This window comes from Macrosteles quadrilineatus, unplaced genomic scaffold, assembly GCF_028750875.1.
Source record: "Macrosteles quadrilineatus isolate MER2022 unplaced genomic scaffold, UCM_ALF_1.0 Scaffold_1__1_contigs__length_201487025, whole genome shotgun sequence".
Lineage (NCBI taxonomy): Eukaryota > Metazoa > Arthropoda > Insecta > Hemiptera > Cicadellidae > Macrosteles > Macrosteles quadrilineatus.
Window position 1 is genome coordinate 105,080,120 of NW_026542594.1, and position 14,888 is coordinate 105,095,007.

The following is a 14,888-nucleotide window of genomic DNA, read 5'->3' on the forward strand; positions in this document are numbered from 1 at the left end:
AATCACTGGACGTTTCACTAGACACACGCCAACCCTTCGGCATCCACGACTTGAATGTCCTTCTCCGCTATCCGGTAGTCCCAGGATACCCAAGCTAATCCGAACTGATAAGCCGGGTCAAAGGGCGCTAGCCAGGTTCGCCGCCGCCGCTTGTTGACGCCAACTATAGGTGCGCGGCCAAATAGCAAATATTTACCCCCCTAGGAAAAATAACTCGTTACATCCCCCACTTGCATCGGGGTGAAAAAAAGAAAACGGCCAAAAGAAAAAAAATCTTTGAACTCCGGCCAAAACAAAATACTCCAGCCCCTAACCCAATGGCGAATCCTACACCATAGGTCTCAAACTCAAAACAAAGAAAAACTCTTCTACTAGCCACTACCAGCCAACATGGTGCTGAATGATTTGGCATAAGGAACCAGACAGGGATTTCCTTTGCAAGGGCCTTCGGGGTCTTCGTCACCAATCTTGACACTGTCTATGCGGCCACTTTGGCCAGAGCAGTCATCACCCACGCCCATTTTTACTACCTCTGTCCCACATGTCACCAATCCGAGGTCTCGTATGACATCCATACTCAGAATCATGTCTATGTTGAGAGTGGGGGTACAAGGCATCTCCCATCCACCGTCTTCCCGCAGCTTCTCCTGCTAGCCGAAACGAATACTCGGCTCCAATCGACCGTGACCAATCTGCCATCCTTAATCTCCCATCCACCGTCTTCCCGCAGCTTCTCCTGCTAGCCGAAACGAATACTCGGCTCCAATCGACCGTGACCAATCTGCCATCCTTAGAGGAGTGGGTTTCTTAACAGGCTCTACCCCCTGGCGTTGAAGATGATTGGCGACTTTGCGCCCAACCAGGTTAACTACGGACCCAGTGTACAATAACGCCTTATAAACGCTGCCCATCAGCACAACATCAACAAAGGGCCTTGACTCCGAAATCAGCCGGTCCTCATCCACTCCACCAACCAAGCTGTCTAGTTTTCCGAGCCACTCGGACCACTCTTCTGAGGTCGTTCGTTTTCGGTGGCCTTGCCCAGTTGACCTCCTGATGTCTGAGCTGGCCTGCCGTTTCCCGCCCGACATCCACACTGATTCACCGTCAAACCGGGGTTGCCACATCCAAAACAGGAGACGGTCCTCAGTTTGCCACAGCCTCTGGCAAAGTGACCAATCTCCTGGCTCCTAAAACACCATGCATCCTTTGCACCATCTGCCACTTTCCTAGTCATTACGGGCCTTTGTTCACGGACCCGGTTAGAGTCAAAATCTACTCGCTGCCCAATTGACTTAGCCTCAAGAGATGGTCTCTGAAAATTATGTCTTTCAACCGCGGCCGTTTCAAAACACTTCTCAGCCTTCTTCTTGGGAACATAGGCGGTTTCTAAAACCAGCGCTACGTTGGGTGAAGGTGGAGGTCGGAAGGCTGCCTTCTCTCGCAGATAGGCCTCGTAATCTTCAGCCAACTCCACCATCTCGGCAAGGTTGCTGAAGTCACGCCAGCGTACCATCAGCTTGTACTCTGGACGCATGTTGCTGTAGATCAGGTCCAATCTACCAAGCTCCGACAAAGTCCCGCTACGCCTAAGCAAGGTACTTATGGCAACAACGTAGTCCTGGAAGTGCTCGCCTTCACCCTGTGTCCTTTTCCGGATCTCCTCATCCAAGTTCCTCCAATATCCTGGTGGGAAGAACTGGATTTCAAACTGACGTCGGAAAGCTTCAAAAGAATACAGGAGCTCCTTGCAGTTCCTGTACCAAAGAAGTGCTGAACCTTGCAGCAGCTCCGGTAGCGCTCTGAGCAGGTCCTCTGATGATACGGAGTAGGACACCATCAGCTCTTCTAGGCGCTCCAGGAATGACACTGGGTCTCGTCGGCCATCAAACCTCAAACCCCACTTCCGTACCGTGTAAATACTTTGGAGCAGTCCTTCGGCTCCACCCTGATGGCCTCATTCGAGAGCCTATCCGATCCACGTGGCACCACCACGCTAGAAGGACGGACTGGTCTCTCCGAATGATCACTAGGTCGCTGCCATCCCTCGGGTCTACTTGGTAACCCAAAGGTAGGCATGGGAGCAGCCTCAACAGGGGACGTAGGGTTGGCGGGTCTTTCGAACCCATAGCCGACCTCATTACTCGGCAAGCCTCTCGCCTGTCGCACCACCGATGCCAGATATTCTCGAAGAGTCCGGGTATCAGTCTCCAAAGACAACCCAAGAATCTCTTTGACCGCCTCCAACTCCCTGCTAAGTCCCACTATCTCTATTTGGCCAGAATCAGTACTACCCAGTACCTGAGGTATGGTTCTCGGGGGGTCAGGAAACCCCACAGTTGTAGTAGCCGGCAGTAAATATGTCGGCACAGTAGCCCCAGCCGTACATAGCCTATCATCGCTGTACCGACGGGCATTCTGCTTCTTCCAAAACGATGAGAATCTCTGCCGTAATTCTGCAGAAGTCCCAGTGGTCAAAAAACCATACTGGTCCATCGTCCTCATGACCTCCCCTTTTGAGAGGTCATAAATCCAACCCACACGACCGTCCCGGGGCTGCGACTCCAAGGACATAGTCGCTGGCGCGGAATATGTCAACGAAGTTGTCACCGTCGTAGCCAGTACCGATGAAATAGTCGGCCAAACGGGCGAAGACGCCGGCCACAATGACGATGTCGTCAACACCGACAGTTTGGAGCTAACTCCAGAACTAGTCGTAGCGATAGCAGACGTGATAGGCGTACCGCCCAGCACAGACGTCGTACTTGTAGTAACAACCATATTAAAAACTCAAACACCACGACAAATCCGCAAAAATAATAGCGAAACCAATTAAAATGTATTTAACACCGTACTATTAAATCAAACCAATTATAGGTGTGAAAGTCAAACCACAAATACACAATAAGGGTTCTTACTCAAATAATATTCAACACTAAAGCTCAATTAATTAGCAAAATAATATTACTAACTAAAATCTATCCATACAACCACTAAATAAATTAGGGTTCTTAACACACCACGCTGTAATAGAAAACAGGTTAGGCCTACCCAACCGACTATAAAATCACAGCAGGTCTGCCTAAATTCTGCTCAACAGCTCAGGTCCGCAGCAAATCTGCACAAATAAAATTATTTTGTTCGGGCGCCGTTAATACGTCAGCAACTCAGCACCACTGCCAACCTCAGTCCCTGTTCGGGCGCCATCTTGCAACGCTACTTTCTCGCACTGGAAAAAAAATTAAAAGTGCAGTCGCAATCGTTTGCCGGGAATAGCTCAGCCTACTATGGCTGGGTAAAGTTCCAGGGTCTGCGATAAGGTCAGGGAAACCACTATGCCAATAGCCGGGTCTAACCGGTATAGGAATGGCTCATACACGGGCACTGTGAACAAGTCGATAACAAGTCACTAAAACAGACGTGCAATAATCACCACCAGGCCTATGCCGATTCTCCACTCTCCTAGGGGGTCGTTGCTAACTACTCAACTCGGGCTTCGTCCTAACTATCCAATAGTTAAGCCCAGATTGCCTAAAACACAGTGAGTTACACGACGACTTGCCAATAAAACCACAACGCGAGTTATCACCAGGCGGGGTCTACTAAACCACTATAATCCAATACAAAATTCTCATGCCCAAGCTAACCACCAAAACAGTTCACTCAATAATAATACCATATAATAATATACAAGTATACTATAGGCAGAGTGACTACACCTCTAGTTGCTGGTCTCAATAAATACCAAGCTAAACAAGCAAAACTAGATGTCAATTGCACTACTATTAAATTATTGAGCTACTTATTGATAGCCGGTACTCCGCTACCCAAGCTACCGAGATAACGTGTTGGATTACTAAACAAGCTGTTCATGTTAAATTAAGATGATCAAATGATTAATCAACAACAACCCTATTACTGCTACTGCCACTGTTACTACCAACTTTACGTTACTTAGCTGGGCTTCTGTTAATAGGCTAATAATATTAGCTACTAGCCTACTGGACATGGGCTTCCAACGACGCACGCTAAATTGTGCAGCCTAGGTTTGTCGGGCCTCAGAGTTATTAGTAATGTAACTAACTCTTGGTACAACGCAAAATAATATCTACTACAGTCAATAAAATATATTATTTGCGCTTTAGCACCTGCCCAGAACCGTCAGGAATATACCCTAATATTATTCCTGACTAATAAATAAATCCTAACTACAGTCAGGCTTTGACCAGCACGGTTACAACTCTTACTCTCGCAATAAAATCAGATATTAATATTATCAAACTAATAATATCAACTCCTTAACCAAAATCAAAAGAACGTCGTCAACTCACCAGTAGTGGGTCTCAACAAACAACTTAACACCGACACTCACTGTCACTCGTATCACTGTACTCCGATGTCACCCAAATCTCTGGACGTCTCCTAGACACACGCCAACCCTTCGGCATCCACGACTTGAATGTCCTTCTCCGCTATCCGGTAGTCCCAGGATACCCAAGTTAATCCGAACTGATAAGCCGGGTCAAAGGGCGCTAGCCAGGTTCGCCGCCGCCACTTGTTGATGCCAACAATAGGTGCACAGCCAAATAGCAAATATTTACCCCCCTAGGATAAATAACTCGTTACAAGACATCAACTATAAGAGCTCCGAATCTGCAAGCTCACTAATCAGCTAATCAGTCAAGTTGTTTGCAGACCTGGTGGATGTGGCTGTGGTGTTGTGGCACAGAATGTTGGAACTTTAAAAGACATTAACTATAAGAGCTTCGAATCTGCAAGCTCACTAATCAGCTAATCAGTCAAGTTGTTTGCAGACCTGGTGGATGTGGCTGTGGTGTTGTGGCACAGAATGTTGGAACTTTAAAAGACATTAACTAAAAGAGCTCCGAATCTGCACGCTCACTAATCAGCTAATCAGTCAAGTTGTTTGCAGACCTGGTGGATGTGGCTGTGGTGTTGTGGCACAGAATGTTGGAACTTTAAAAGACATTAACTATAAGAGCTTTGAATCTGCAAGCTCACTAATCAGCTAATCAGTCAATATAATAAATAGGTTACATACCTTATAAATCCGACAAACAGCTCATTTTGTAAAGAAGGTTGTTTACATGTTTCGGCTTGTATCGGCCATTGTCAAAACATCGCAGTTGGATGGTGAAATCCTTGTCATTGTTTCTTACTAAAAGTACATACACAAACACACACACACACACCGACGGGACGAAAACATTACGAAAACGAACATACTTTTAATAGGCCTATTATATAGAACACGGGCAGGACGCACGCACACCGTTGTCAAGGTCAGGATGCAGACTGAACTATTTGTGCATTGTCGGTCTTGTCTTATCAGCTGATGTGGACATCTTAATCATCTTAAAACAAAGGCAGAGCTCAACGCCCATTGGTCAGCAGTCCACATCAGCTGATAAGACAAGACCGACAATGCACAACTAGTTCAGTCTGCATCCTGACCTTGACAACGGTGTGCGTGCGTCCTGCCAGTGTTCTATATAATAGGCCTATTAAAAGTATTTTCGTGTTCGTAATGTTTTCGTCCCGTCGGTGTGTGTGTGTGTTTGTGTATGTACTTTTAGTAAGAAACAATGACAAGGATTTCACCATCCAACTGCGATGTTTTGACAATGGCCGATACAAGCCGAAACATGTAAACAACCTTCTTTACAAAATGAGCTGTTTGTCGGATTTATAAGGTATGTAACCTATTTATTATATTGAATACAACAGCTCAGGAGCTAGAATGGAAATTAATTTTAATCAGTCAAGTTGTTTGCAGACCTGGTGGATGGAGACAGACGCTCAGTAATGTCTGGTGGCTCGGTGAGAGGTTGGCTGCCTGATGTGGCTGTAGTGTTGTGGCGCAGAATGTTGGGGGCTTTGGGGGACATTAACTCCATCAGAGATCCAAACCTACACGCTCAGGTCTTCCAATACCTAGTTGAGCTTGTCGACACTCTGGCTAAGGTACTTTACTGGTTATCTACATTATGGAAATGATTCATTGAAATTACCATACCAACACAAGTTATGGATTTGCCAGGGATCATGATTAAACCACTAATTCTACATGATACGCTACACACAGTTACTATTTTTTGTTGTTTTGTATTTTTTGTTATCTATTTTTTGTTCAATAAATTAATGAAAACCATTTTTTTTAATACCTGAATTATGTTATTTTAGCGAATTTCCCTATAGGGAAGTATTTAGCGAATTTCCCTATAGGGAAGTAGCTATTACCATAGGTGGCACGGTAAGACTTAGACCCGGGACCGATTTACTTTTTCATTTTGATGTCTCCAGAGGCCAAAAACACCACTCATTCAAATTTATATATATATATATATATATATATATATATATATATATATATATATATATATATATACGTCCGTAAACGCGATAACTTGAGTAATTGTTGTCCGATTTTGATGAAATTTGGTTTAAAGGTCTAAAGCGGGATAAACTTGAATGAGTTCGCGAACCAGCATGATCGGACCATGGGAACTGGGCTTTACGGGGGGTTTTATGGGGTAAAAAATTGGTTTTTCTCACTTTTGACCCTCAAAACACAAAATTTCCCAATTTTTTTTAGACCTTTTTAAAGAGCTTAAAAAAACAAATAATTTAGTATATAAAAGTATTTTTGTTCGATTATTGGTAACGGAGAAAATTAAAAAAAATTTAAATTTAAAATTCCCATGTTATTCTTATGGAGAATATTGTAAAATGTTGCAGTTTGCTTGTTTATGGATATATTTTGATCAAACTTGGCAAATTTATTTATTTTATACTAAGCTATCAATATCTTACTAAAAAACACACATTATTAGTTTCCTTGTAGCAGCAAACCTAGGTACTCGTTAAACCTAATGTTGTTTAGATATATTTAATTAAAAATCAATTCAGACAAATGGAAATTCGCTTAGTCGGCAGGTTTGCTGCGGCGGGGGTATTAATGTTCTGTATCTGTTTGTTGTTTCAGTTTTTTAACAAACGTCAGCTCATACGCAGGTGTACAGCCCTTTATTCGTTGTTAAGTAATTGATTATGTCAATTATGATGAAAATTATATTTAAATTATTTGAGCTTTAAAAATGTTAATTTAGTCAACTTAATAAAAGTGCTCATTGGGGTTTTCAATCCACTTTGAAATGCAAAGCTGATGTTTTGTTGTTGTATTAACTAGATAAAGCTGAACCAAGGTGTCCCGGGGGACAACCAGACGACTCCCCCTCTACCTGAGCTGGTCCCCCCCATCACTCTGATTGCCCCATGGTGCTTTCAGGTAAACATACGAAGAATGCACATTGCACAAGTTAGTAGCCTTGTTGCTAGAGTTGTTAATGTGTTACTGACTAATATAAGCTTATTGTTGTGTCAACATTACTGGTTTGTATCTACTAGTTGTATGTAGATTGATGACTGCTGGGTTCTTATTTTCATATTAAAATGTCTATATTTTTCTCAGATACTTACTGGTTTGGAAATACTCTGCTAGCATTTTATTAGCATTGTTTTATTTATCATCAAGAATTTTTCTATAGAACAGGCATGAAAATTAATCAAGCGATATAAAATGTTGTCGTGAATCTTTGGGTTTTCATAGAAGTCAAAGTCAAAGTCAAAACATTCTTTATTCATTGTTTTGTAGCGTAAGTACATTGAACATGCGTCACTTCTTAAAACTAATCCTTATATTACAATTTCTGTCAATACATACAATGATGTTAAAAACACCATCTGTTGGCAAATATTAAATTTAAGGCCGTTAATTATTTAAAAACTCATCTAGTGAGTATAATGCTCTCTCAACTAGGTGTTCTTTTAATTTTCTCTTAAATTTTGAAAACTCTTGATTTGTGTCTATTATGGTAGAAATTTTGTTTAAAAATTTAGATCCCATATAATTTGGCTTTTTCTCAAACATTTTTAATCGGTGACTTTGCAACCTTATTTTTTTATTGTTTCTTGTATTATAATGGTGGATCAACTGACCAGTCTCAAATTGCTCTTGATTTTGTTTTGAGTAAACAATAGTTTCATATACATAGAGACTAAATACCGTCATAATTCTTAATTCTTTAAAATTTTCTTTAACATGGTCAGTTTGTTCCATATTTAGCATTATTCTGATTGATTTCTTTTGTAGTTTTAATATCTCATTCAGATTATTAATATTGGTTGCTCCATAAACATGTATATTGTAGGCTAAATGAGAATGAATCATACCGTAATAGACCAATTTGAGAGTTGTCAGATCACAAATATTTGTTAATGTCCTGAGAGCAGACACACCCGAATTCATTTTTGCCAGTACTTTTTCAACATGGGAGTTCCAACTGAGACTTCTGTCTATATTTAGGCCTAAAAAGGTTGTTTGTCGAACAGGTTCTAAAGATGTATTATCAATTTTTATGTTGGGGAAAGCAATTGTTTTGTTTTTGGTGGAAAAGTTCATATAATTAGTTTTAGAAATATTCAAAAATAAATTATGCTCAATTAAAAACCTTTGGATATTAATGAGTTCTGAGTTTGCCACGGATTCTATATCCTCCAATCTTTTTCCTGATATCTTTAAGTTTGAATCATCTGCATAAAGAATTATTTTGCTCTCCCTTTGATTTACTAGTGTTTGGTTCAAACCGTTGATGTAGATTATGAACAATAAGGGCCCCAAAATTGACCCTTGAGGTAAACCTGTTTTTATTTTTTCAAGTTTTGATGTTATTTTTGTTGTACTGTTTTTGTGAGAGTGTGTTACTTCTACATATTGAGCTCTGTTTTCTATATATGACTGAAACCAATTATAAGAAATGTTGGTAATTCCCACATTCTTTAGAATTTCCAACAACTTACTGTGGCAAACACTGTCAAATGCTTTTTTAAGGTCCATAAAGATGCCAATACATGTTTCACCTTTATCTATTGAATTTAGAATGGTTTCCACAAATTCTGCTGTTGCAGTCCCAGTTGATCTCCCTTTGCGGAAACCATGCTGAGATTCATCTAAAAAACCCTCCGTCTCTAAATATTCCAATAGCCTTTTGTGCATGGCTCTTTCATAGATTTTTGAGAAAGTTGGGAGCAACGATAAGGGCCTATAATTTGAAATTTGTTTAGGATCACCTTTTTTTAGAGCTGGTATTACTTTGGCTATTTTTAGTTTGTGTGGAAAAATTCCAGAGACAAAGGATGAATTGATCAGATGTACCATCACCTTGCATATTGCTGGGCCAATAAACTTGACCACTTTTATTGGTACTTCATCGTACCCACAGAAAAACTTATTTTTTAAGCTATCAATTATTGCCATACATTCTTTATTATCTATTGGTTCAATCTTAAAACTGTTTGGGCCTACCAGTCTAGAAATGATGCTGTCTTTATCCAACTGATCACTCTGTTTACATGTATTAGTACTACAAATATTTGAACTGTTACTACTGCTAACATCATTCATAGATTCTATAAAATATTTATTAAATTCAGTAGCTATTTCATATGGGTTTCCTAGCTTATTATTATTTACAACCAGTTTTATATTCTCATTAATTTTTCCCTTGTCCTTCCCTGTCTCTGATTTAATTATTCCCCAAGTTGTTTTTCCAATACAGGTTGATTTAGAAATTTTGTTCTTCAAAAAAATCTTTTTTGTTTCAGTTAACCTTGATTTAAATTTTTTATTTTCTTGTTTAGCTTTATTACTTAAATTTTTGTTTTTTGTTTGCCTTGCTATTTTAAATAAATTTATTACTTCTTTTCTTTCTTCTTTTAGAGAATCTGTGATCCAATTGTTATTATTGTAAGTTTTTATTCTAGTTTTTGTCTTAGGAAATATAAGATTGAAATAATACATAAAAGTTTTGAAGAAAGCATTGAACTTATCCTCAACATTTGCATAATAGACATCATACCAGTCTTCCATTCCCAAATAGTTTTTGAATATTTCCAGATTTTTTTGTGAAAAGGTCCGTTTGTACTTTATAGTAAAGTTATTATGTTTCTTACTATTTTCATCTACTAATATATTTAGTATTTGCCCGTCATGGTCAGAGAGAGCAGTCACAATTCCCTCAACTACTACTCTATCACAGTTTATATTAGTTATTACATTGTCAATACCTGTGCTGGTCTCTTCTGTTACCCGAGTGGGAAAGTTGACGTAGTACCTCAGACCATACTGTTTTAACACATTTACAAATTCCCTCTTAGGTTTCCCACTCTCCAAAATGTTAATATTAAAATCCCCCGCTATGGTTACATTTTTATGATTTTTAAGAACTATTTGAATTGCTAAGTCCACCCTATCATTAAATTCTAAATAGCTACAGCATGGTGATCTGTATATACCCATTAAAACAAATTTTAACTTTTTACATTTCACTAAAGCTAGGCAACACTCAAACATCTTGTCCAGACATAAATCATGTAACTGTTGAATTACCAACGGTCTCCACTTAAAACTCCCATCAGACAGTATTGCAACTCCACCCCCAATAGTTGATTTTCTGGAATAGTAATTACAGACATTGTAGTTATTCAACTTTAAGTTATTAAATTCTACTTCTGACATATGGTGTTCTGTTAACACAATTAAATTTGGTTTAATTTCTTCTAATGTTATTTCCATGGATTCTATTTTAGATTGTAAGCCCCTTATAATCCACTTGCTAGGGGGGTTCCTGTGTGCATTTTATGTATAGAAAAACACCCTAAGGGATCATGTAGGTACTATGTGGGTTATCATTTTTCACGTGGGTGCCAGCTTGGCAGAGTGGGCATAACCTCAGAATCCGCCATTTTAAAAATGGCGGCGGCATTTATTACATGAAACTCATTAGGAGCTTATATCTCGAAAACGGTAATATATAGCGAGTTACTTTTATAACAATAAATGTTGCTTACACAATAAGGAAAAACTTTTGTATTTACAAAAATGCCCTAAATATAACTATTTAGGAGTAGTTGAGCAATTTATGTTAATTCAACCTATAAATATTTACTTTGTTTGACAAAAAATTCTAATATCTTTAAAAAACTGTTCCTTTTTAATTTTGCACATAGCACTTATTTCTCTTTATATTTAAGGTCAAAATACCCCCACCGAAGCAAACCTGCAGACTAAGCAAACATTTACCTGGCTGCATCTATATAAATAAAATTAGAGTTTTGTCTGTACATTGCTTAGAATAATGAACTTTTTGGTTATTTTTACATTTCATAGGTCAGAGAAACCGAATCAAACCTTATCTCAATTTCTATCTGTCTGTCTGTCTGTCTGTCTGTCTGTCTATCTGTCATTCTCTTGGTAACGCTAAAATACGCACTTTATTACAACTACTCCTCAATAACTATAGCACTGTCCCGCCTGAAACTTATTTTCCAAATACTATACATATATGAGATGGTTTTAGACGTATTTCATCGAATATGAGACAGTTAGATATTTAACAGTAAGCCCTTGAAAATCAAGTTTTTGTCGATTTTTGACGTGGAATTTCTGGAAGCCCATGTTAACCTTATGAGAAATGAAATTATTGAATCTTAACAGCTGTTTCAATTAAACAAGTTGGTTCTGTTCTGTGATGTTCAATAGCATTAAAGTTACAAGGATTACCAACAGGGTGCAGCACTAGCACTATTATTTCTTTTACATTTATGACAACAGCTAATTTGCAACCTGGAGGCGAGTGAGCGTAGCGAACGAGCTAACCTGAAGGCAAGTGAGCGTAGCGAACGAGCTAACCTGAAGGAAAGTGAGCGCAGCGAACGAGCTCCAACATACAGGTGAGTGAGCGTAGCGAACGAACTTCAACCAGGACGTGATTGAGCCATGCAAACGAGATCAGATAGTAAAAATAAAAGTAAGCCTACCGTTATAGGATCGACCGGCAGACACAGAGGTAATTTAACCTTTTATTGATTGTCATACCGATCCGGAACAACAAAAAACAACATAAAATGAAGCTATGTATAATAGTTTGGCCAGCATATCTTAAAATATGCAAACCAACTGCTGTTCTTTATATAAGAAGGTTTCAACTGAATATTATAAGATCCCCGTGCGTAGAACGGGTACACAGCTAGTTTCTACTAAAATATTAAAATTGTCATATTCATAGTATTTAACCTATACATTTGATCTCTGTTGCCAAAAAAATCAAATAATTATAAAAAAAGCTGTTATTTTGTAATTTGGCACATAGCAAAAATTATTTCTTCGCATTTAGGGTAAAAAACCTGCAAAAAGCATTCGAGAAGCTTCTGGCAGATATATAAGCTATTAAAATAATATAACATATTTTTAAATTAATTTTTTGTTATTAAATGACGCATACAAATATAAAAATAAATATAAACCTTTCTATATACTGAATTTTTATTATTACAAATAATAATAAATCTACGGATGTAATAGAAATTATTATTATAATTCATAACATTTATTATTAAAACGGCGATGGAGCGGGAACGGGACCGGCGGCTAAGTTGGTGCATCGGCCAAGCATTGACGTCGCGTTAACACAACCAGTACCTTGACATTGTCCTTGGTGGTAGGCTGCTTTGGACTGATTGTATTGATATTGAACTAGTTTCGTGGATCATAAAATTTGAGCGCAGTTATTGGATCTAAATTATAAGCCTTTTGGGTTAAGAGGAATTATATCTGTTCCCTTTTATAGTCATCAGAAAAATTAAACTGTTCACAATATACTTGTGAGCATTGCGGCAAAGAGTAACCACCATCACTGTGTCCAAAACTCAAAGGATCGAGTTGAAAAACGTGTTCTTCCATGCAATGGATTTGGATGTATGTAGGCTACAATAAAAAGCACGTAAGATATGCTGTATAGTAGCTCTACCAGACAGAAAATCTTTACGAGCTAAGGATATTCTTTGTACAGTGACAGTGTAAGTATATCCAGTGTCTTAGATCAATCATAGTTTCACACTGAGTATCCTTTTTTTTAATGTGAACTAGATACTTCACTGTGTTTTTCAAACTTTATTCTATCTCTTCCTCCTCATCTTTTCCAAAGTCCATTAGCAAAGTACTGTACTTGGATTACATTTTAGGGTAGCACGCTTTGTTCCAAATTTGCTGGCAAAGTCACAGCCCGTTAAAATATGGAGTGCTGAGAGAACTGAGCAAAGGTTACTTCCAAGCCTGTTTGCTATAATGTATATCATGAAGTTCTGGCTGTACCAAGTCGCATCCACAAATCCTGCAAACCTTCCGAAGTGAATCCATTCATAAAGTGTAAAGCCAACACTACGACATCTGTATCCGAAGACAGAACTACGACTTAATTTGATAACTCGAGCAAAAATGATCCAATTTCGATTAAATTTATCACAAACGTGTAAACCTACGTTTTCAGACGAATTCGGACTATTATACCAGCACGATCGGACTATGGGAACGGGGGTTTATGGGGAGTTTAATGGGGTAAAAATGGATTTTTCCGATTTTCGACCCTAAAAACACGACATTTTATAATGAACGAAAACATTTTGTAGAGCTCAAAAAATAAATAACTTTGTATATTGAAGCGTTGTATGCCCAAAAGTTACGGAAATAATTTTAAAAAAATTTTAAGTTTAAAATTCCCATGTTATTCTTATGGAGAATAAATAAACTGTTTTAGTTTGCTTGTTTATGGATATATTATAGTCAAATTTCAAAAATTTTGTTTCATTCATACTAAGGTATCAACATTTCAATAAAAATATATAAAAAACACCTAAATACCTTCCCTGAAGCAGCAAACGTAAGTACTCATTACAAATCAATGTCATTTAAATAGGAAATCAATCGATCAATTTTAATATTTTAGTAGAAATGCAGCCAGGTAAATGTTTGCTGATTCTGCAGGTTTGCTGCGACGGGGGTATTTAGACCTTAGATGTAAAGAGCAATTAGTGCTATGTGCCAAATTTAAAAAACAGTTTTTTTATTTTTTTAAAGATATTAGAATTTTTTTTCAAACAGAGTAAAAATGTATAGATCAAATTAACATAAATTGCTCAATTACTCCTAAATAGTTATATTTAGGGCATTTTTGTAAATACAAAAGTTTTTCCTTATTGTGTAAGCTACATTTATTGTTATAAAAGTAACTCGCTATATATTACCGTTTTCGAGATATAAGCTCCTAATGAGTTTCATGTAATAAATGCCGCCGCCATTTTTAAAATGGCGGATTCTGAGGTTATGCCCACTCTGCCAAGCTGGCACCCACGTGAAAAATGATAACCCACATAGTACCTACATGATCCCTTAGGGTGTTTTTCTATACATAAAATGCACACAGGAACCCCCCTAGCAAGTGGATTATTATGTTCTGGTGATATATTGAAAGAATAGCCCCTTTACTGTTTATTATATTGGATCTCTTACAACTGTCTGCTGGGAGTTTAAACCCTTCGCGGACGGGTGACGGATATATCCGCCTAAGTCTTTGGCGATAAAGGACGGGTGACGGATATATCCGCATATGGTTTTTGATGTTCCGGACGGGAAGCGGTTATATCCGCCTTCTCTTCAGACAGACTGGCAGGTGCTTGAGCAGTAACCAGAAGTTTCGCGGTACCAAGGCACCACTTTCCTGCTCTTTCCATGACTGCGCTCTCCCCCGCACTCCCCCTCTCTCCCGCGCCAACCCCTCTCCTGCGCCTCACCCCCTCCCGCGCACCTACCACCACTCCTACGCTCCCCCCCTCGACGTTTCGCGCTCAACATTACGTTGTCTTTATTTATTGCTTACATATTGTTCTTTATTCATTGCCTAACGTTGTCATGGTCATATCTTCAAAGACGGGTGGCGGATATATCCGCTGCATTTCTACTCATCTGCGGACGG

At 38.8% G+C, this 14,888-nt stretch overlaps 1 protein-coding gene across 1 annotated transcript in view; it reads left to right on the forward strand.

Annotated features, from left to right (window-relative positions):
• The window catches only part of LOC129004524 (probable Rho GTPase-activating protein CG5521), a 247,406-nt gene that overhangs the window by 104,237 nt on the left and 128,281 nt on the right, over positions 1-14,888 (forward strand). Inside the window, exons 20-21 of the mRNA XM_054433140.1 lie at positions 5,798-5,985; positions 7,211-7,309. Of these exons, the coding sequence (XP_054289115.1) occupies positions 5,798-5,985; positions 7,211-7,309 (287 nt within the window). The remainder of the gene's footprint in view (positions 1-5,797; positions 5,986-7,210; positions 7,310-14,888) is intronic.